This window comes from Cuculus canorus, chromosome 1 (assembly GCF_017976375.1).
Source record: "Cuculus canorus isolate bCucCan1 chromosome 1, bCucCan1.pri, whole genome shotgun sequence".
Lineage (NCBI taxonomy): Eukaryota > Metazoa > Chordata > Aves > Cuculiformes > Cuculidae > Cuculus > Cuculus canorus.
Window position 1 is genome coordinate 177,901,040 of NC_071401.1, and position 23,641 is coordinate 177,924,680.

At 37.1% G+C, this 23,641-nt stretch overlaps 1 protein-coding gene across 1 annotated transcript in view; it reads right to left on the bottom strand.

Moving 5' to 3' along the window:
• Positions 1-23,641, bottom strand: part of CNTN1 (contactin 1) — a 249,933-nt gene that overhangs the window by 35,438 nt on the left and 190,854 nt on the right. Inside the window, exons 15-19 of the mRNA XM_054085331.1 lie at positions 22,781-22,956; positions 12,268-12,388; positions 8,379-8,537; positions 5,328-5,477; positions 1,794-1,864 (exon numbers count right to left, since the gene is read on the bottom strand). Of these exons, the coding sequence (XP_053941306.1) occupies positions 1,794-1,864; positions 5,328-5,477; positions 8,379-8,537; positions 12,268-12,388; positions 22,781-22,956 (677 nt within the window). The remainder of the gene's footprint in view (positions 1-1,793; positions 1,865-5,327; positions 5,478-8,378; positions 8,538-12,267; positions 12,389-22,780; positions 22,957-23,641) is intronic.

The following is a 23,641-nucleotide window of genomic DNA, read 5'->3' on the forward strand; positions in this document are numbered from 1 at the left end:
AGGAACTTCATTTTTTCATGACTAAGCTTCCAAGAGTAATATACAGAATCAGACCAAAGGCTGGAACTTCTGACTTCACTCAGCTTTAGACTAACTTAATAAGTAGGTATGAGTAGCTGAAACAAAATGGAAGAGGGAAAGACAAATGGGGAAAAATGAGGAAGAATGGGTATGCCACTCCTAGTTCTCTTCCTCAGCTCTTCTTCCAAAACAAAACTTAGAAGAGTTTTGATTTCATCTCTGGCTGTCTCATTCAACCTTGCCTTATGAATCACAACAAAAGCTGAAGAGGGATTGGCAGCAACATGTGAACCTGCCATACATTTTGTTCTTCTCCTCTTAATTAAGCACTATTTTGAGTAGTGTATGCAAATGTCAGCACATTGGGGGAATCATTACACAACTTTATCTTACCCTTACAGATAGATATATTGTTGTCTGCCAGACAGGCTCCGTAAATCTAATGCCTTTATTCAAAAACACTTGCTAGACATAATACGGAAGATTCTTGGGAAGTAAATATTTGAAGCCATACTTAATTTGTCTGACTAAATGAGCTACTCATTACTGAACAGCTGTAAAAAGCATGGCATTAGGTAAGAGAAATAATTGGAATATAAATCAACTTGGGTGTATAGGACTGAAATGATCTTGTACTTCATATCTTGCGTTAGTCACTGTTCTTCTGGTTATAATTTTCTTTTTTTAGTTTGATCACAGCCAAGTTTTCACTGTATTGAAAATGCTACAGGTATGGGTCTTTACATGCAATGCAACGAGTAGCTCTGCAATTTGTTAAAGTTTTAATAAGACAGCAATTTTGGAGAAATAATAAAATAATCTAGGTCTTGTGCAACTGTCTATTGCGTGTGTTCTAGTTTGACTTTTGCTCTTCGAAAATAAAATTATATTTATTTATTATTTAAAATAATTAATTCAAACTAATTAGGATACAGCTACTTACTAAACTATTGATAGTGATAATCTCTTAAAATATAATCTCTTCACTATGTTTTAACAGAGTGTGAATATTCCTTTTTCAGAAACTTAGAATTTTTTTCTTTAGGTAAATCCATTGCTAAAGTACTCAGGAAGACTGAATAAACATTTTTAATGGAATTAGTCCAAAACACAAACCAAAAACAAAACCAGGGAAACCCAAATGTGTCAGCTGAAACATATGGCTGACTGTTTCTGCATCACACTTGAGAACTTTTCCAAAGAGATATGACCAACCTTAAGCACAAAATGAAGGAAATATGCTGGATTAAAATTTGTACACCCATTATGAGGGTCCCTATACAACGATGATAAAATTGCTGTTGGAATTATGACATCTTTATATTACTTCCCACAAGAAAAAGAAGTCTCCATAGAGGTAAAGAAGCTGCTACATCTGAAACCAACTATTCCCCAAAAGACATAAGTGGTATAATGTGCCCTAAGCACCTCATAGCCTTATGAAGGTGAAGAAAGGCAACACTAAGATAAACTTGGCAATTTTTTCGAGTGTAAATTTTAATCATCTTGCTTTGCCAGAGATAACATAAAGATATCATAATTCCAACAGCAATTTTTGTCATTTAGATGTCCAATGTCCAATACACAAAAATCTAAAATATTGTCTTCCTCATTCCTTTTTGCATATTTTTATGGGAAATGTCTGAAAACCAATATACTGTGTACAAACCCTGCTCTCATAGGAGCCAGTGATAAACCATTCATGGGTTTCAGGAGGATCAAGTCCAGATCAAGGAAGAGCAGGTTTCAAATAGTCTCAGTGCAATACCTACCATCCATGTTATTGTCAGCTCTCGATTGCTTCCACCCCCTCCTCCAACATCAGAAGGAGCCACATTAGGAGCTAGAAAAATAAGAGAGACAAGAAAAATGACCAAAAAGTATGCAGTCAGTAAAAGTATCACTATTTACTTTTCTTTTTTACCAGCAGGGCCAATGAGCACACGTGGCACACACAATTAAAATAATGATAGTCTGTAATAACTGTGAGAGCTTGTGGTCTTGCCAAGACTAATGCATAGCTACTGCTGCAGGAAGCATGCCAGTTCTAACCATAGCTAGCAATCATTCCTCTTTTTAACCATATGCTCTACAAATATTGAATTTAATATTCAGAAAAGGAGCACTCCTCATAGGTCTTAAGATAAGCACTGTATTTTTCTTTTGTTTCCTCAGATGTTGGCATGCCAAAGGCTCAGCACCCAGGACTTGCACATTCATTTACCTTAACAGACTATGATCCGTTCCATTTACTTCAATGGGTTTACTTGCAATGTGTGAGGTTAAACCCATGGACATACGTTTGAAGCACTGGCATTCTAATCCTTCTCTAGATAAGTGGCATGTGTCTTCTTGATTGGCATGTTCAGAGGGGGTAGATGTTCAGAAGCTGACACAGCGTGTAGTAATTTACTAATTGCATTTTACGCCGACACTCTGTGCAATCAAATAAAATTGGTTTATCTATTACTAGTGCACAGCTGAATGGTAGAGCAAGAAACTCTCAAGGATTCCATTAGAAATCGTTCCCATATTCTCCTTTTTGTAAGACGGCAATAACTGTGATGAGTCTACTGGTACCACAGAAATTTATTTAAAAAAAAAAATACGGCCTACTTTCCTATAGTGCAGTAAATATGCTCCTGGTGGCCATGTATTAGCTACGTGTCCTATCTACATGAACTTGTTCTCTGTGCTAAAAGTTCTTATACTACCAGGCATTTTCTCCACTAATCAGTGAAAGTCACAACATAGTAAGGGGATAGTTCCCAAGTGCTCTCATGCTAAAATGTATGCCGAGGCCTTCTCTGGGGATCAGCTGAGAAGAAACACAAAGCACAGAAGCATTAAAGCTTTCAGAAATGACAAAAATATATAACAATAAATTTGAAATTGAAATTGGGTTTGCATAATTTGTTTCTGGCCTTCCAGAAAGCAAATTAGTGGAGAACAAGACTTAGCACCCATATCATGACAATTCTAGAGGCAGCTTGAAGTTATTCCTCAACTTTGTCATTACTGAAATACACAGGAGTCACACTATCTATTATAAGCATATAACTTCAGTGCTAAGTTAGAAGTAGAGGTTTGCTAGGAAGCTTACGTACTCAAAGAAGATAAACAGGCTGCCAGAGAAGAGATAAAACACTGTCTAATGTCTTCCAAATTACTCTTTTCAAGAGAATCTTCCTGATTCTCTCAATCATTAAACCCAGGCTTCTCTCTCCATTAAGACTAGGTTATTAATTCAGACAGTTATATTTAGACAATTACTCTAATGCATCCAAAAGCTAAACTATTTAAAAGCAGGCTTTGATCCATCGAATTTCAAGAAATCACTGTGAAATGCGTTATTGATGAAGCAGATCTCATTAGAGAAAAAAAAAATCACAGCACACATTCTTAGGATGCTAATAAAAGTTACTCAAATTACAGTTATCTACAGGAAGAGAGACTACAAAAGTGAAAGACACTGATAACATTTAACAGACAATAAACTGTTATCCATACAGAACAACAGAGATGCAGAACTGCTCGTTGCTCTAACTCAGAACTAATATTAAAAAGAACTGCAATGTGTGGATATCGGTTATTGTTTGTGCAATAAAATATTTACCTTCTTCAGATTCACATGAAAATGCACAAACAGTACTGGTTCTGTAGTACCCTGGAAGCTGACAGTACAACCCAAATTCAGTTGTTGTTGCTTGTAACAAACTCCAGCTCCTGGTAGAAAATTCCCTTGGGCACAGAAGTTCATCTGCAGACTGTTACTGCTTTATACTCGCTTTTGGCATGTCAAGAAGTGCTGACTGATGCCTAGGAAGACTACATGAACATTTTACATTGTTTTACTAAAACTGTCTCACAGTCTGCTGGAGATGACAACAGTGCTGCACATGGGGAATTAGACAACAGACTAAGGAGACTAAGTCTTGCAAAAGCATTGCATCCTGCTACAAAACTGGAGGATATGCCATTTTTTTCTGGGAGGCTACAATGAATATCAGGAATGTGGCAAACTGCAGGACACTACCACTATTCCACCCATGAGCATTATTTCCCCTCCCTTTCTGCCTCTTTTCTGACATTTCAAAAATGTCTGTTGTACCAGGCACTACAAGAAGCATGTGTGGATTTCTTATTTAGATTCGTGGGCCTTCAAATAGAGCTGTTGAGTCATAAAACTTAAGATGTTAATAGTTAATTCTATGGCAGAAATTTCCTTTTGCTTTAGTATTAAAGTTCTGTGGCTTTTCCTTCCCTGTCCAGATTAATTTAACCAATATGTATTTCCTTTCTCTCTAAGCAACATTATTTTTAAAGGACCAATGTCATCTGTAGTAAATGTTTTGAAACTTGCAATGCAAACACATTTTCTTTTGAAAATGCTATCCAATCAAAGCAATGACCTAGCAGGTGTAGCAGCAAAAGTTGATTTTTGCACTTTTTTTTTTGTATTTTTTGTTTCATATCTCATGCTATGGGACAACAATTGCAAAGGTATCTATGTTGCACATGGGAGTTAATAAGTGTTAAGGAAGATACATTGGTATGCAGGCTTTTTTGGATATAGTCTTTTTCAGTGACACATTACCTTCTAGAGCACTTCTGTCATCTACTTTGTACAGTCAATCAAGAATGTATTATCTTCAATAATAACATCTAAGTCCTTGTTTTGGAGAACTCATTTTAAAAAGGCTGTGCCTGAGCCTAGAGGATATGCTTAAATATGCTTGGAGATTTTAATGCTGAGCAATTTGACTGATAATGGCATATGTTGTGTTGGATAATTTCACATCTTTGACATGGAATAAGAAGACACAAGACCAAACCTTCAATCACAGCAAAATAGCATTATGCAGTATAGCACACATTCTGTCATGTTTTCTTTAGTTAGAATGCAAACCAAACCGCAAATGGACATTTTCCTTGTTAAACACATACACAGTTTTTCTAAGTCCTGTACCCTGGTCCCAAGCATGTGCATGCATTCATACATACGCAACCTGACTGATAGGTACAGTGGGAATCTCTGAAAGATACACTATGATTCTGTTCAGCAACAGTGGCAAATTTTCTGTCTGTTTCACAATGTTCCTTTCCTGTCCGCTTTGATGCTCTGACATCTTGGTAGCCTGGCATTTGCTTGCTCAAATCTGTAGTAGAGGGTGGCTGAAAATATATTCTCTAGACTTGCATTTCATGAAGTGGGTTTTTTTCCAAAGAAAAACTACAAAATTTATTAATAAAAATATGAAAAATAAGAAGCACATTAAAAAATTTCACATTTTCTCTTTACGTACGAGCGCCTTCAGTTCTAATTCTCTGTGATGGCATACTAGGTTCTCCCGTCCCCAAAGTGTTTGTTGCTATTATCCGGAACTCATATTCCATCCATGGAATTAAATCAATCACTCTAGCAGATTCCATATTTCCTTCGATATCTGATGGTTCTAAAAAAAAAAATGAGAAAATGTTTTTAAAACCAGCATTTTTACAATAAGGTCAGCCAACAATGTGGTTGATTTCAGCAAGACTACCATGCTTCTGCAGTCACACGTGGCCAACTGAAGGGAACTACATTATTTCTACATTAGAAATACCACATTTTACAAGGAGTACTCACAGCATTGATTGGGAATTTGAAAACTATGACAGTATCTCAGACAAACTCTTATAGACTTGTATGTTTTACATGGGTGTGAACTAGCATAAGAAGTACACGTAGTTATGATGTATCCTTACTAAGTACATTGTAGTTGCAGAATTTCACTTTACCTACAGACAAATGCAATCAGAAACATGGAATGCAAAAACAGTAAAATAAAAAAATCATGATATAGACAAGGGCTAGAAATGTGCAAATGTAGCGTTCGGTCAATTGATTAAGAGTGGTTTATAAAATGTGGTCATATTTTGGTGTACTTTATTAGTCAGCATGTTACAAGTGGTTATTTAGCTCTGATCCAACACGGGTAAGTGTTCTTGTAATTCCTGTGAAAAGACTTATTGCTGTCATAAAGTCATAATTCCTTATCATAAATAAAATATGTAACTCATGACTCTCTGTCACAGACAATAGCGGATGCTTCTACAGCTGTCTGCAGCTATAGAAAGATAGAGGATTTTCATTTATTGTGTGGCCCAAGAGTTGTTTGTCAAATTAGTGTCTTGGTATAAGAGAGAGATGAGATATCAGTTATTCTGCACTAAAAAGGCAGCTGATTTAGAATTAAAATACGAAAGCAATGGCTGTAAAAAAAAAAAAAAAAACGAAAACAGGCATGACAGTGTAAGCACTGGTTGATGACACAAATTTCCTCTACCTAATGATCATTACATTTTTCATTCCAAAGTGAGGCCCTGGAGGACAAAGAAAAACCCTTTCCATTTTCTTTCCATCTGCCTACCACCTTCATCCATCCTTACTCAAATTATTTTTCTATCCAGTCAACAGAGCCATTGCAAACCTCTTACGGCATCCAAGCTGTGATATAAATTGGGCATTCCTTTTTCTGGGCTACTTTCAATCTCTTTATTTAATCTCACTGTGCCAAAAATTCCCAGAATAATTATGAATACTCAACACGATGATAATCTGATTCCTTTAAATGGAAAAAGCAACATAAAGGTAAACAATTTATTACATAATCCATTCATACATATTTCCATCCTGTGAAGTAGGATACACTTCTTTCATAAAACACACTTGATATTATGCAACCTGAGATGAATAATTTGGGTTGGGAATAAAGGTAGTAGCAATAATAACAATAATATTTCCAAAGTGCAATGCTGAAGTATACTTTTTTGTTCCAGACATTGAAATTCAGCAGCATTAAATGATAGCCTATAAACTTCAGATATCAGTTTAGACTGTTCATCATGTTCCTCCCTACCCCACTTAAGACATGAATCCCATCCAACGTGCTACAGGATAAGACTCAAAGTTTGACTGCAGGTTTCAAGGACTGTCTCATTAATCTTTGAAGAACTTTGGAGATGCAGAGAAGTGCATCTCATCATGCCTGTAACACGTCAAATTGTGCATCTTCCCAGAAGTCAAAGAGATGCATTCAAGTCTCTGCTCAGAACCAGACAGAGCAAAGATCCGAATCCACACTTGTATCTACTACAGACATTTCTAGTTCCAGCAATAAGCAGCACAAAAGAAAGCAGTATCAGAGCTGCCACCTTCTGCATAGAAATTCCTCCTATATCTTCCTATAACCTCATTTCTTCCCAATCATCAGTTATTTGAACAGGTCTAATTCCTAATTTGATTTTTTTTTAAAGTTCAAAGAAAGCTATTCTACAAAAACTATTACATAAGATATAACAGAAAGGAAGGGACTGGGGAATTTTCTAGTTTTATTTTTCAAGCTACTTCAACATAAATCATGTTCTAGTGCTGGCTGTTGGAAGTAATTATATACAATAGAACTAAATGCATTACATACTCTGGGAGAGAAATACAATTTCAGGCAGTCTGCCTACAATTTTTAATCTTTTACTCTAAAAATGTTACAGATTTTCAGGTCAATATGTCAAAGTCTATTCCTTACGCATCTGTCTCGGTAGTTTCAAAGGATAATTTAAATGAAAGACAATAGCTGAAACTGTTAATATTCTCAGTATTTAGAAATGATGCCCTAATTCCACAGAAAAAAACTTGTTATAATTAACTATGATAGCATAATGAACCACATTGATATGACAGTTCTGTATAGCTTGAGACAATGCTATGCTTCATAAAGTATTCAAAGATACTAGTAGTTTAAGACTATTTTCTCATAATTTATGCCTTTATGTTAAATCTTGCAAAGAAATATATATTAACATGCCTTGTGTTCAAGTATGTGCCTCCTCAACTGCAATTATGTGGCACAATGATGACATCCAGTGGTTAGAAGGATAATCTTAGCTATGTTTTCTCTAGGGTTGCCAGTTTTAACTCAACTGGAACACTGAAATAGTCCACTCCCAGGAAAGAGCAGACAATTTTAACTAACTTTCTGCATAACATATACAGAAATAAAGACACCTGTTTGCCATCCAAATTAACCTGTAAATTAAGTTTTACAATTCTAGTAGTTGATGTGGAATGTTCCAAGCAAAAAGGAAAGAAAGAAAAACCAGCTAAAAATGCTGGCCTATTATTTTCTGTATTTCTTCATACTCAGTTCAGGTCCTCCAAGTGCCGAGAACACACAGACAAGACAGTACCTGCTCCTAAACCCAGTGTCAGACATTAACAGCAACCTTGGTTTCCTTTTATTGTGACTATGTCCTGATTTCTAAAATTCAGACACTCTAAAACCTACTGACTTTATTACTTTTGGCATTACTCTTACCTGTTTTGGCATCTTTCCACTCTTCAGATAGAAAGGTTTTTGACTGGATAGTGTATTTAGAAATAGGGCTATGATTGTCTGTTCCACGACTCCAAGTAAGTGCTACAGCAGTGTCTCTAATTTCTTCTACTCTTATACCTCCTGGAGGGCCTGGAGGACCTGAGAAAAGAAATTGGTAGTTCCATTTACAAATCAAATATTCTGAAAATGAAAGTTCACTAACTTTCCTACTTGTATTTATCAGACACAAGGCTTTAAAGTCTCACTTTCTACTTAAAACCAGACTGAATGTCTATATATGCAGTTTAATGCTCTACACTCTACACTCTAATCACTCTACAGAGTGATTCAGAGGATAAATGCTCTTGCATCCAATTACTATGAAATGAAACTCCCATGACTCCTGGCTAAGCAGTAATATTGAGATTTTCTTAAGTGAAAAAATTCTGAACAATAATATCAGAAAAAAACTGCTGCTGTAAACGCTTGTGTTTTTCTAAATGCATTTCTTTAATTTTGAAAATTTTCACCTAGGTACTACTACTCCCACACCTCCACTTTGCGAGGTAATGTTTTTATTGGTTTTGTGCTGTGCCTTTGTTCCCAGAAGAGAGACTAAAATGTGAAGATCAATGGGCACAGGGGATTTTTTCATAGACTAGAAAGCCAAAAAGAGCATGTTGCAGGCACATACATATGTGAGTATAGGAATCTTCACCTGTAAGACCCCACAATGCCCAGTGTTGCGCTAAAGACCCTCAGCTTCCAGCAGTAACCCAAACCTTAGTACCTACTTACAAACTTGGCCCACAGATATTTCCAGATTGTTCTTTTAATTTTGACTGTTCTGGTTTTGTTATTATGCTTCTGTTTTATATGATACACAGTGATCTGATACATACTAACTGTTGTGTGAAAACAGAGACAATGCATCAGAACTATTGAGAAGTATTTTCTGATTCCACATTCAAAGATAATAATCTGCCAACATGATTCAGGTAATTATCCAACAACCTGATTGAACAAGTCTGAGAGCATATTTAAAAAAAAAACAAACAAGAAATTACAGGATATGTTTCTCTGCGGTGTTTACAGAGAAACCAGAAAAAAACCCAAAACCAAAACCAACTCAACAAAAAGAATAGAATGAGATTTCTACATCAGATCTGAACACACAGTGTGTAAATGTATCTTCAGCTCTTGAGCTCTTTACTTTCTCCATAAATCTGAGTAAAAGAAATCAAATGAAATTAATTGAATCAAAGAAATAAGCTACCAAATACTGATGTTTCTTAGTTTCAATGACTTTATCCTTCTAATGAGAAAGCAATTCCACTCCTGACTTCAGAAGTATTCAAATTTAGACTGATTCCTCAAAGAATCTATATGCCATTGCTTAAAAAGAAATAAGCATGACCATTCCACACGATCTGTTGGGCTGCAGCCTATGACTTCAGCGGTCAAGTTCCTGATTGTTTCTTCTTTTAAGATCCAAGAATAGCTCCCATTTAGTATCCTTGGGAAAATGTATGTCCCTTTACTACCAGATTGCTCATAACTAACTTATATTACTATTCAAATCTTTGCAATAAAAACTAAACTATTAATTAGCTGTTCTCAGACCTCCTTTTCAAAGTAAGGACTAAATACAGCACTGCATGTGGAAATATCCTCTTACTCCTCACAGAGGATGCACAAAGCAGAAGTTTGTGCTAAGAGCTGATTTCTAAGATTAGGGTTGTTAGCCAACTCTCCCCCCGGTAACCTGCTAGCTCAGCTCTAAGGACTCAGATAGATAAAGCCTGACATGTCCCTTCTCCTGCAAGGCTGTTCATTTCAGAAGCCCCCAACCTGGAAAGCATGGAAAGGTTCATCAGTCCCAGGATCTTTCTCTCCTTCTCTCTTTAGGAGATATCTCTTATAGCTTCCCACCTTGCTACCAGGATTCTCAAAACGGCATATGTCAGGGAAAAACAAGGGTCAGCTGCTCCCTCGGGAAAGCTGAGCCAGGACCCATGAGTAACCCCAGGGTTGGCAGTTACTCCAACAATGGGGCACAGTCCCACAGGTTCTGAATACAGCGGGCAAGGCTATAGGTGACGATACGGTAGTCTAAGGTACTGCAAGCAATTAATCAGGTGCATCCAGGTGACAAACTACTGCATATCCAAGCAGTCCATGCAGGAGCCAAGCTGCCTACAGCATCGGCCCGAAGCCCATCCAGGAGGCCTGGCCAGAGACAGAACTGGAAGCAGGGATGTCTGCAACAGCTCAAATCAGGGCTGAAGGTCCAGGGCTGAGCTTAACAGCACTGCTGGGCCTCTGGACAATTGGGTGTCCTGGGTGAGGCTGCTGAGGACCATCAAGGCTTGTTGGTGCCCTCTGGGGCCTGACAGTCTTCGGTGTACTAATTCCATTAGCAGTTCTCTTCAAAACACCAGCAATATGAATGATCTGAGATCACACAGGACATTCCATAGGAAATGTTAAACTGTTTTGTGGACAGTAAAGGTATCTCCATCTGCCTGCATGAACAGTGGTTATCCTTTACTGCTTCATTGATGAGACACTCTGGAACCAAGCTCTGTGTTTTCATACTTGGCTGTTGCCTCTTCGTAACAATGCAGTGAATCTATAACACCATGTTTGTCATATTTCATCAGATTTTTAACATTGCCACTGCAAGATGCTGAGTCTTACAATGACAAAAATGGTACTGAGAATTCCTCAGCACTAAGCAGAACTGTGTTCATCTTATTAAAACCTGAACCTTGAGCATAAAATGAATACCAATTTCTTCCACAACATAACCTCAGAGCAATGATTCTAATTGTAATTACTGGGTTGGAAGGAGAATCAAAAGCTTGGTAAGGCACCTCATGCCTCTCTTAATTTTTAAAGGAATTGCTTCTATATTACTAAGGCACACGAATAGACTTTTATCTTTGTGGATTTATTCTGCACTTTCACGACTTATCATATTTGCTTTGACATTTATTTCATCCCAAACCGATGACATTTCATTGGCTGTTAAAACCTAGCAAAAAATGTGTATTTATACAGAAAAATTCAAGTCCACAACATCCTCAGATGACAGAAATTCAGAATGAAGACACAAGCTACACTTCATCTTCTATACAGCTCCATAGTACAACTAGAATGTGGGGCAAAACATGACAGTAATGCAGCTCCAAGTATAAGTTAAGTCTGCTTTGAATTGTCAGCATGACAGAGTGTTAACACTTCAGAACATATTATACCTGCAGGCACAAAACAGACTAAAATGCCCAAAGGACATGAATTAACTTACATTACTGAAACCATGCATCATAACACATCTTATAGGATGTACCATATGGCCAAGCACAGCATTTTGAGACTGTTGTAACCCTTAGCAGACATGAATCTGTTAACAATGAATGACAACCTTAACTATAAATGCCCTGCTTTCTGTAATTTGAAAACTAGGAATCCTTTTAATGTAGGTCTAGTGTTATACACAATAATTTAAACTGCAAAGCTTTAAGAGAAAACAGAAGTCTCCTCTTAGAGCTGTTATACAGTGGATACATTGAAGTGATATCTAAAATATATTTTTAATAAAGAACACCAAACTAAACTATCTAAAACCTACTTCAACACAACAAAAATACCCATAATAAAAAAATCTTTATTGCTTTTCAGGAAAACATGTGCTTAGTTAGACTTCTAGATATCTGGAATAGAATCAGCACACTGTGTAGACTTTAGGACTTCACATGCTCTTGAACTTCTCATTTTATTTTCTGTCATTTCTTGATGAGAAAAAAAAATACCCTAATCAACCAGAAACACTCTGCTTATCTAGGTAGAAACCAGCAACATTTCTGTTTTACCTGGAGGACCTTACCTCTTACCACAAGGTCAGCTGAAGCCGAGGAGTTGTCCACAATTGTCTGAGCGGTGCACGTGTACCTCCCAGCATGCCGCAGCTGAACATTTTTAATGAGCAGCTCACCATTGGATTTAATCTGTTACAAAAATAGCACTTAGTGGTGTTGGTAAACATTCCTGTACACCTATGTGATATTTGTATACACATTCCTCCCAACTGATACAATACAACAGTTGCAATTTCCACAACACAAGTGCTTGCTTCAAGCACAGACCACCCTCAAAGATACATATGATTCATTTGACAGGTGTTGAAAGCCTCCTGTGTTTCCGGAGGAGCTGCTGCTCTTTACCAGACATGAAAAAAACACAGGTCTTATTAAATGTTCTTTTAACAAGCAAACATCTCCCTTCCACCTTCTGAAGCCCATATCTGAACATTAAATTCAGCCAAGAGTTTTTTTTCATGAACAGCAGTCAGATTTTTCTGCACCACTACATTTTTGTGCATGTTTGTATGATAACATGTCATAGAGTCCTACTAACAGAGTAGGACACCGTTGAGTTCTTCTTTTACAAGTCTAATGCATTATGAATGTTTTTATTGCAGAGAGGCTACAATCACACCTAAATAAGGACGCACCAAACAGATATTAAAATGCAGTGACTGTGAAAAAACAATATTGTTCAACACGTCAGTGCTCCTTAGAGAAAAAAATAGCGCTGCTCTGTGCAGAGGTGTTGGTGATGGACAGGATGATGGCAGGAACCATAACCCCCATGCTGGTAGGCTGGGCTGCTGGGGCTCTGAGCTGGCTCTGAGGCTGCACAGTCCAGGACGGCCCCTTCCTTTGGTGCATGCCGGCAGCATCACAGACCCTGATCCTTCCTCAGTGCTTTTCACCAATGCCAGATATATTTTCAGATGGCTATAAGGTTCACTAACTGTGGCTAGCTGTGGTTGTACAGACACAAACAGAATAAAATATTTTTGTCTTATAATACGTCTGTGAACCCACTGAGAAACTAGATGTGCACCTGTAAAACAAGGAGTGGAAGAGAGACCAATATATACACCGTATCTATTCTTAATGAAAACTACATTTTATCTTAAGAAAGATATTTATACAAAGGGTTAAAAATAGCACACTTGAAATATTTTGTTTATCTACCCTGCAGTTTATTCCAGAAAAAGATTACGAGGTTAAATCATGGGGTTATGCATGTGTTAGTTTTAAAGGTATTTCAGAAAAAAACTCTCAATTGTTCTCTCCAAAATACATCTGATTTCTTGCACAGAAGTTAAAATGTTCAAAATATTAACAAATGGGTCAATACCACACTACACTGAAAGAGGCAACATTCAGACTTCTGAACTCTTTGCAGATTGTTCAGAAATGCAATTTTTTAAAAAACCACAAACACAGAGATAATTCGCTGCAATCCTGAAACATTAACATGCAGGAACAAAAGGAATTCAGGTGAGAAACTGTATGTAAAAAAAGAAACTGCTGAATACTTAGGTCTAAGAACTAGTGTCATCATCATGGAAGTCTTTCAACACAATCTCAAATATCTTACTGTCTCTGCATTTAGACATTCTGAAGAAATGCAATAAAACTGTGTCATCCAGTTTGTTTCCCAGCTGAAAAGGAGGGAGGAAAAAAGTAAGGTTAAATCTTTTCCAAATGTTCTGAAACTAGGATGCCAATTTAGTGTCTGTACTTATGGGAGATTAAAATAGTCAGATAAAACTGTCCTTTTCTTTTCCAAACTCCAGTGAGGATTTTGGATGCCAGCTTTAAATTCTGCTGGCATAAAATCACACTGCTTGCGAATTTTTGAACATTGCTTGTATTTTTATCTGCAAATAAATATAACTAGAGGCTGGGCAAAGCAATAAGGTTTAGATAAATTGCATAAACTTAAAATTCTCATAATCATATTGTTACTTAAATGACAAATGTTTACAAATTCATAATAGTCTTAGTACTCATTAATTCCTATGTGAGCACTTTAATTAAAATACTTTATTATCTTTACTAATGATGTGCCCACATACTTGCTCTAACATTAATTCCCTTATGGGAAGTTGGTCTTAAAACCTAAATAATGAAAAACAGGTGGGAGAAGGTAACACAATTTAAAAATCAACAACCCATAGATATGGTATTGATCCTGTTGGTTCAGAAGCTCTCCTGGACTAAGCTTTTATGCAACTGGTGATGAAGTTTTCCATACTCAGAAAGAGCCTAAGTTCTTGGTGGTAAAAGAAGAGCTAGCAAAGCAAATAAAGAGCGTGGGCATCAGCAAATTCTGTCCACAAATTAGATATGAATGCACTGTATGTTTTCATGCAAAAACCTCAGCTTGGCTAAGTTTAAAAACACCCTCCTTAACTCAGAGAAAACTAAATCACAGACTGGAAATAGTGATAGCAGTACTCAAGGATGTTCCAAGGTTATCTGTGGTTCACCACCCAGTTATTTACCAAGTTTCAAGCAAAGACTTCCATCATATGAGCCTTATATTTATGCTTTAATAGTGATGTCAAAAATAGCATTGTGTTACCTATTTCTGAGATTCACTGTTCTGACTGTCACCTTTGTCAGTGCACTGGATTACTGAAAGCCATGAAAACATTTTCCTTTGTGATTAAAAATCATTTTCAGAAACCTAGTGTTTTGACTGAAAGCAGTGTCCCTTCTGTTGGGACCTCGGAGACAATAAGAGAACTAATGCTAGCATGAAGCTAACAAGCCCTTTGTTATATTAAAAACTAATGTACCAGAAATTTAATAATCTGGTAAGCAGAGATGGAGGGGTTTTCTAAAATTCAGGTTCAAAAATTGGACATCTGATCTTCAAAGGTGTTTAATACATTTTTGAAGTAAGATGCTATGACTATTAATAAGAAGTAATGTGGAAGAGATGGGATATTTGACGATGAGATCAGCTTTTCCAAAGCTAGCAATAACTTAAAACAATTTGTTTTCAAGTACATGTACCAAAATTATTAACTTTAAATGAGTTCACCTGAATTGTTTTGTTCCTGCCACTAGAGGATCTGCTATATTGCAGACAGATCAGGACAGATAACCCAACAGCTGTTGATCAATGTTAATGTAAATGCATTTACAGCTGTTTTCCTGATATTAAGATCAGAGAAGTCACTGAGATAACAAAAGTGCAGCTCTATTGTCTCAATTCTATTCAATTCACAGGATAGCTTACCTCACTTGGCTTTATAAGCCAAAGCTGGCACAAAAGTGACAGGTAAATAAAAAAGCCAGCAGGATAATGATGACAGAGTCATTCCCACTGAATAATTTCTTCCTTCAGTGAACTATATTTATATGTAAAGGAAGTACAGTGCTAATTCTACCCCTGAAATGTGGCCTAGGAAATTTTTCCAACAAATATATTATTCTTCCCCATTCAGCATACCATTGAGAATGCCTGAGGACATTGTGCTTTGTACCAGCATCCCTGTGGTAATATGTTGTGTTATTTTATTTCCAACAGCAGAAAAATCCTGGGTACTTGTTCTCTCCTGTTTATGGTTCACAACTTTACGGCTGATGAGAAAAATTCACAACACACTGCAAACTACATTTATATGAGTAGCACTCGCACCCGCCTTTCTCAGCCCCTCCTGTTAGGGGTGGTACATGAATTCTGGTAGTTTGTGAAATCCACAAGCACATAAGGTTACAGTCAATTGATTTCACGGTGTATATTTTTAATTCCAGCACAGAACTTGGCATATCTTGATCCTCTAAACAGACTACATTTCTTTGTGCTGGAAATAGTACTGTGGGTTAATAACAGGTTTTCTCAAAGGTTTCTGTCGGAGCTAACTCCTTGTTGGCTTCACTCTCTTCTGCTTCCCTTCCCATCCTTGCCCTTAACCACTGACTCCATCTATCTCATTCCATGCTCACTATGTTACTATTAGGCTCTTGGCTCTAAATTTTACCCCAAACCTAGCCAAAATATGTGACTTCAAACTTACTCATGCCTGAAGTGTCTCCCTGATGCATCAAGGGGCTGAAAGCAATTTTTTTTAGATAGTGCCTTTGGAAAGTCCTGGAACTCTTTTCCAGGAAAAGCAGTAACTCAGCTGATTTTGGTGGCCATGCTTCCTGAACAACCATCTGCCCCCTCAACAGACTATATCGAATAAGCTCACTATGGCTCTGTATGCCAGGTTTTGCTCCAATCCATATGATGTCTTCTCCCTTGACAGTGGGTAACTGAGATTTCCTGTCTAAACATTTTTCTCTAATCCTTCAATTTTCCTCCTGAACTTCCAATTGATTTCCCGCCATAGAGCTGGAGCCAGACTCCACACTCTGCAAGGAGGATTACTAGGGGAGTAGTGGAGAAAAATGAACATTAAAATCTTTGTATCTCTTCTGCCACAGAAAACTGTGGAATTGGAATGTGCAAGGAGTGGTTTAGACAATAAAAATAAGTGTCTATTCAGTAATATGCTATGGTGAGGTAACCTTGGCCTGATGCCATGTGCTCATCAAGCTGCTCTGTCATTCCCCTCTTCAGCAGGACAGGGACGGGGACAGAAAATAAGATAGAAAAGATCTTATGCATCAAGATAATGGCAGTTTACAAAAGCAAAGGTTGTGCATGGAAGTAAAGGTAATCAAAAGTTTTATTGCCTACTTCCCATCAGCAGGCAATGTCCAGCCACTACCCAGGAAGTAGGGCTTCAGTATGTGTAGCAGTCACTCCAGAAGATAAACATCGTCATAATGAATGCCTCTCCTTTCTCTTAGCTTTTATTGCTGAGCAGACCTCATACGGTATGGAATATCCCTTTGGTCAGTTCGGGTCAGCTGTCCTGCCTATGTTACCTCCTAAGGTAACATGTTCTCTCTCAGCGTGCTGGTGAGGTCTGCTGGAGAGAGCCTCGACGCTGTGTGAGCACTGCTCAGCTCTCGCCAAAACACTGATCTATCACCAACACACTTCTAGCTACCAATACAAAGCACAGCAGCATGAGGGCTGCCACAGGGAAAATTAACTCCACCTCAGCCAGACCAAATACATATGTTGAAGCAGGAGCATGCTGTAAAACACCTTTGTCTACCATGTCCAGCCAAGGAACTGTGAATTATAATAATTTACAAAAACCAAGTAGGTATTAAACTATGTTCCTCTAATGGGATATTTATAGTCCAACTTATTCTCTGTGGTTTACAAAACATCTGTTTTGGAGAACTTTCCCTTTTGGTAAATGCTGTCTCCAAGTTAGAATTCATCTCACCTATTTCAGACATCTGTAGCATAGATTTTGGTATCTGAACTAACCTTCTTTTACAGTCAAAGCAAAGAAACGGGCCCTTCTATGTGTGATTTACTTTAATGTAAAGTAACTGTATGGCCACACATCTCCAGAAGAAAACAAATGTGCTCTCAGAAGATTGCAAAGCTTTAGAGAGTACTTTAGAGAGGAATAAAGTAAGATGAATAATATTTGCGCAAGAAAAAAAGCTTTTGAGAATACAGTGAGGTCCAGCTACTGAAGGCTTACTGCATGATTGTTGCAGGGACACCAAAACAAGTTAGACAGCTTAGATTCAGAAGTGACTTCAAAGCTGAATAGAGCCTGAGCTCTGCCAGTTCTGTGCTGAACATAACTTGGTTGGCTTTGTGCCATGTCCCTGAACCTATGAACACTGGGAAGCACATGGCGGATTCAGGAGACCTTAATTCCTGCTCAGTAGCAGTCATGACACTGAGGTATGTCAGCACCATCTTAAGCAATGCTTCTCGTTCTGTGAAAGCTTTTTAGCTGATTGCAGTGCTATGCGATGCCCACCATCAGTAAAGACACCTTTCTTGGACTGTGAACACCAGAGGACAGACTCCCTACTGATTCTGTAAAAAATTCCATCATTAAAGTTGCTGGTAAGTTAAATAGTTCCTAAATGTTAAAATGAAATGATTTGCCAATCCTCAGACTGCTAAAATTCCTATTTTGATGAAAATTAGAAAGAAGAAACCACAAAGTTTCATGATGTATTTTCTAAAATGACCTCATTCTTGCTGGTACAGCTTTAGTCCATCCAATACCTTAACTCCTTATTTCAAACACTGGAGGTTCTGCCTGTGGTAAAAGGGTTTGATATCTCATTAGACAAACAACGGCGCACTAGCATACAAATGTATTGGATGGGCAAAATACTGCTGCCTTCTGCTTCCAGCACTCAAGGCCATCTTTGATACAGTTAATTTAACTATACTTTTTTACACAACTATATTAAACTATCAGAGTCAGGCAATAGTTGAAGCCAGAAGGGGTCTCTGGAAGTGTCTCGTCCAACCTCCCGGCTCAAGCACGGTTGCCTGGAACAGGTTGCTCAGGGACTTCTTCAGTCATAATATTTTCAATAACTTGATGGAAGGTGACTCCATAGCTTCTCTAGGCAGTCTGTTCCAATGTCTTCACAATGAAAAAGTTTTCCTTATGCGTAACTGCAATCGTTCGGTTTTTCAGTTGCTGCCCATGACCTCTTGTCCACATACTGGGTGCTAATGGGAAGAGTTTGGCTCCACCTTCCTTAGTTCCATCTCACCAGATATTTATACACATTGACAAGATTCTCCTGAGCTTTCTCTTCTGGAAGTTTAATAATCCCAGCTCTCTTGGACTCTCCTCATATACCAGATGCTTCAAACCATTAATCATCTTAATCCTATCACTGAAAAGTTCAGCAGAGCTTTTGGGGACATGCATCTTTGATTCTTCTTTTATGATAGGAACAGAATGATTGCTTTCTACTTCTCAGCATTTTTTTTAATCCAACACGTAAGTTTCATAACAAAACTCAAGTACGAAACAACTGAAACCAAGAATCTTTGACATACAAAAATAAATTTAAAACAATTCCAAAATCCTTACAATTTAAAAAATAGATATAGTTTATCCTGAAAAAATACATACAGTTTATCATAAATAATTAAATAAAGTAACAAGTTGCAAGCTTCTCTTATAAATAGTCTTGGTAATTCAAATTTGGCACCTACCACTTCTGAATTCTGCTTTTGACTAGCTTTATTTTGTTTTAGAGATGAGAGAGGAACTAAACATCTTAAGTGAAGCTTGGCTGATAAATTATGATCACAAGACAGTGTGAAGCATTGACACTATTTGACGTAAAAATAAGGGTAGTACCTACTCTTGGATGTAGAAAACACACAGGATGCCAAGAACAGAATTTACAAACCACTTCAGGAAGGTACTTTAAATTATCCTGATGCTATATGATAGGGTGGTATAGGCCTCCAGTTTGCTAGGTGTGAATGGGTCTCAAGTACCCAAACACAGTTTTTCCTTATGTTCTTTTGATAATCTCACTGCTACTATGAGAAAATGGGAGCAAGCAGAAAGTCAGCTGTTTCTGTGAGAAAACTCATTGTTTGGCCTTACTGTATTTTTTCATCACTGCTTCTTCTTTCTTTTAATTCTTATAAAAGTTATTTACAAGAAGGCCACATTCCTGAACACTTGTACGGCAGTTTAATGTAACTTATCAAAGATGAAATGGTGAGAAAAAATAGCAGGGTTTCAAGCTCACTAGTATTGTTTAAGACAACTAATAAACAATGTAGTAAACACAGGAATTACGGTAGTATGGAAAGTATTTTAAAATGCCTGTACATGACTAAGACTATTAAAGGGGACACTTTTTAACTGTATATACAAGTTTCTGACTTGAACTAGTTAAATTCTAGAGCTACTCTTCCTGATTATCCATACAAAAAAAAGTACAAAAAAGTAACACACCTTCACATATTAAAAAGATTTTTTTGTAATAAACTTAAAATACATTTTTTGTATAGTGCATATTTTTTAAAGTATATATTAAAAATAAACTTTTCAGATTTTAAATGTACATGATAAAAGGTAGATCCATAAATAAGAAATGCCCAAACATTAGTGTTTCCCAGATTACTTGAAGTGCTGTATATTTATAGGACTTGAAAGGCAGTGTTAATGTTTAGTTCCTCGATTAAATAATGAGGAACAATCATACATCAAGTCAAAAGCAATCAATTTAATAGTAATAATTTGAAGACTCGATTCGACTCATTGAAAGCTGATCCATACATACATATAATTTTCGTTTTAAATATCAATGTCACAGGAAATCAAAACACTGCTGATAAACGTTCTTTTGATAAATGAGTTTTAGTAGTAATGTAATGCAAATAAGTTTTACCTTCAGCACATGACAGAGATACCAAAGCTTCCATTTAAAGACTTATGCACATATTTACATGAATTTCATTAGCATTCCATTATGTGTCTGTGACAACAATATTAACATTATTTTGAGAACCGAACTACTGTGGCTCTATCACGTTTCAGCATGCTGGTCCGCATTGTCACATAAATTAATAGTTATATTATTAGGAAGACAGACAAGAATTCTTCATAAACAGGAAATTATAGCACAGAGAGCAAGCATCACAGACCCAGTAAGTTTAATATTCATGATGAATAACTTTTAGGTCTGTGTGGGATTGGGTGGAGGCATGGGGCTCCACTGCTTCAATACCAGCAGTCAGGGCTGCTGCTGCCTCACGTACAGCAGCTCACCCCCGGGCATCCCAGAAAGCCTGAGCACATCTGCCACCCAGTGACATGAGCTGAGAACTGCCAAAGAGAAGGAAGCGGGAGGCAGAAGAAAATCCTTTTGCTTTCACAGGAAGGAAAAAGCCCTTAATGTAAGAATACGATAATAAAAGAATGAAACAGAAATATTGAAAGTGAATATTCCTTTTCATTACATCCTATATAAAACTTTGTATTGGATTATTTGAATGTGTTAAAAATTCTGCATATGTTATTAAGTACTGAATCACCAACTAACTAGAAATCTCAATTCCACACCTCATATGCAATCCTGTTGTCTCTTCTGCACTGGCAAGGAAAACAGTTGCTCCTCTGTAGAAGAGAAACAGAGATTATCTTCACTTGCTTTGCATTCGAAAGACCAGAAAGAAGGCTTAGGAGTGCAAATCAAGAAGCTGTCCCTGCTAAAATAATTTCTGCCAGTATTGGTCAAGTGCAAACCATGTATCCTTCAGAAAGAAGGAACTACACACTGACATATAAACTAATTTATGTTTGTATCTAACCTACTTAACTAAGTGAATTAACAGTTAGTCAGTCTTCAGCTACTTCTGTATCCTATGGAGTATTCATCTCTATAACCTACAGAAAAAGAAAATCTTCCAGCACAGTAGAATCTTCAACAGTGACATGAAGTGAACCACTTCTCTCTCTCTCTCTGCAGACTATGCAAGGTCTCTAGAGACCAAGCTGGCCTAGTGAACCTAGGCTAATTTGTTTTTCAAATCAAGCACTTCAATAAAGCGCCTGAAATATTGTAGGGTCAATCAGAACTTGGGATCAGGAGATCCAGGGCCACTGGCTTTATGGAAGATGAAACGGATGGCCAAGAACCTAAATATTAAGTCAATCTTCACATAGGACTAAACCTTACACACTTGCCAAGGCCCATGTTTGACCTCAGATCTGTTCAGTCTTACTCCTCAAGGGACTAGTTTGCTCTCAGACAAAAATAGTTATGCCTGAAACATTTTCACACATGGAGATAAACAAATTTTGAAAGAGAAACCAAATCTCCTGTTCCATGGAAAATCAAATAATATTGCCAGTCTAGGAAAGACTGTGCAGGAGGCACTGTTGTATGGTACATCATTTTGAACATGGAGCCGAAAGTGAACACGGACCCTAATGTTCCCAGATACCACAGGCACCGTGTTCTCTCCACATCTGCAGTTCCTCTTGGGAGAACAAAAAAGAAGGTATATAAATTTGAGGATTTTTGTATCATTTAAACAGAACAATGGAATAAATACCCACACAAGTGGGCAATTGTTCTGAAGTCTTTGAATATTAGGTAATATTCAAATTAGGTAATATTGAAGACTGTAAAAAGATAACTATGCATGCAAACACGAAAGATTGATGATTCCTCTTTCTAGGTGCCAAAATGAGTGTCTTTGTATTAACTTGTTTAGCCTTCACACAAACTCTTCTTGCTCAGTGTTTACAGACTGTTTGACTCCTACCCACCATCTGGCCCTGTCTTGTGCCAAATTCCAGAAATTTTCATGAGAAAAACATGGGTAAGTAAAAGTCAATACACATGGACATCTTTTGAGATAATTTGCACCCTTTTAAAGATCAGGTATACTTACCAGCTATATTCACTGTTAATCAGAATGAGATTTAACTGATGTGTCAAAATACGTCAATTTAGATTTCTGATTTCAGGTACCAACCTACACGTGTGTATTGACCTCACATCTGTGAGGTGTCTAAACTGTAATTTTATTTTATCTTCTTAGCCTACTGCATTTTTCTAGACCTGAATCAACACAACAGAAAAAGTAAACCAGAAAAGACAGCTATTCACAACAAAGAAAACCAGGCTTTCAGATATTAAATAAGGATCTATATAGTATCTTACCATAACGTTCCTTTCATAATGTTCGTGCTCTTTTTCAAAATCTATTACAAAGCCATTTAGAGACCATATAAATGTTAGGTCTAATGTGGGATCATGGGATGCAATGCATTGCATGGTAGCATTCTCTCCAACGGTGACGTCAACATTCAATGGAGCTAAAGTAATCCTTGTAGCTTCTGTGAAGTTAACAGCAAACATGGAAAATTCCAATAAATAAGTGTTTATCCAAATGTAAGCTCAGCTCCATAACTGTTTTGATTATACATTTATCTGCTCCCTCATACACCAGTTTACATGTTATTCATGCTGCTACATTTCAAAGACCAAACTAAAGAGCACAAAGGAAGCCTTTTACAACTGAAATGTCTAACTTCTGTTTAGCTGTCCTTTGAAAATGGCTATGTTTCAGTCTATGAATCACAGCACTGACTATTTTTATTCACTAACCATTATCTAGGTAGAAAGAAGATGATGAATCTTATGTGATCAGTGTTGCATTTCTTATGTTTTAAGAGCTGTCTCTTTAACAAATGCAAAGTTCTACTCAGTTGTCAATTTGAGTCAGATTGTCTTTAGAGCATTGCAGGAATTGAGATCTTAATTTATCTACTGGGAAACAGTATAATGGATGCGTAAGAGACTATGCAAATAGCTATGTGTGGTAAGGAAGAGAAAATAATACAGTAAAGGGAAGAAAGCTGCATATCTCCCAGCAATGCCTCTTATTATTACAGAAACAAAAAAAGGCAAAGATCTCATGGTACTTTCTAGAGCTCAAACTCACAGGGCAAATTAGCAACACTGTCTTGGAAGGGACTCATTGGATCACTAAGAACTATTCGTTTTCTTTCAAATATTATC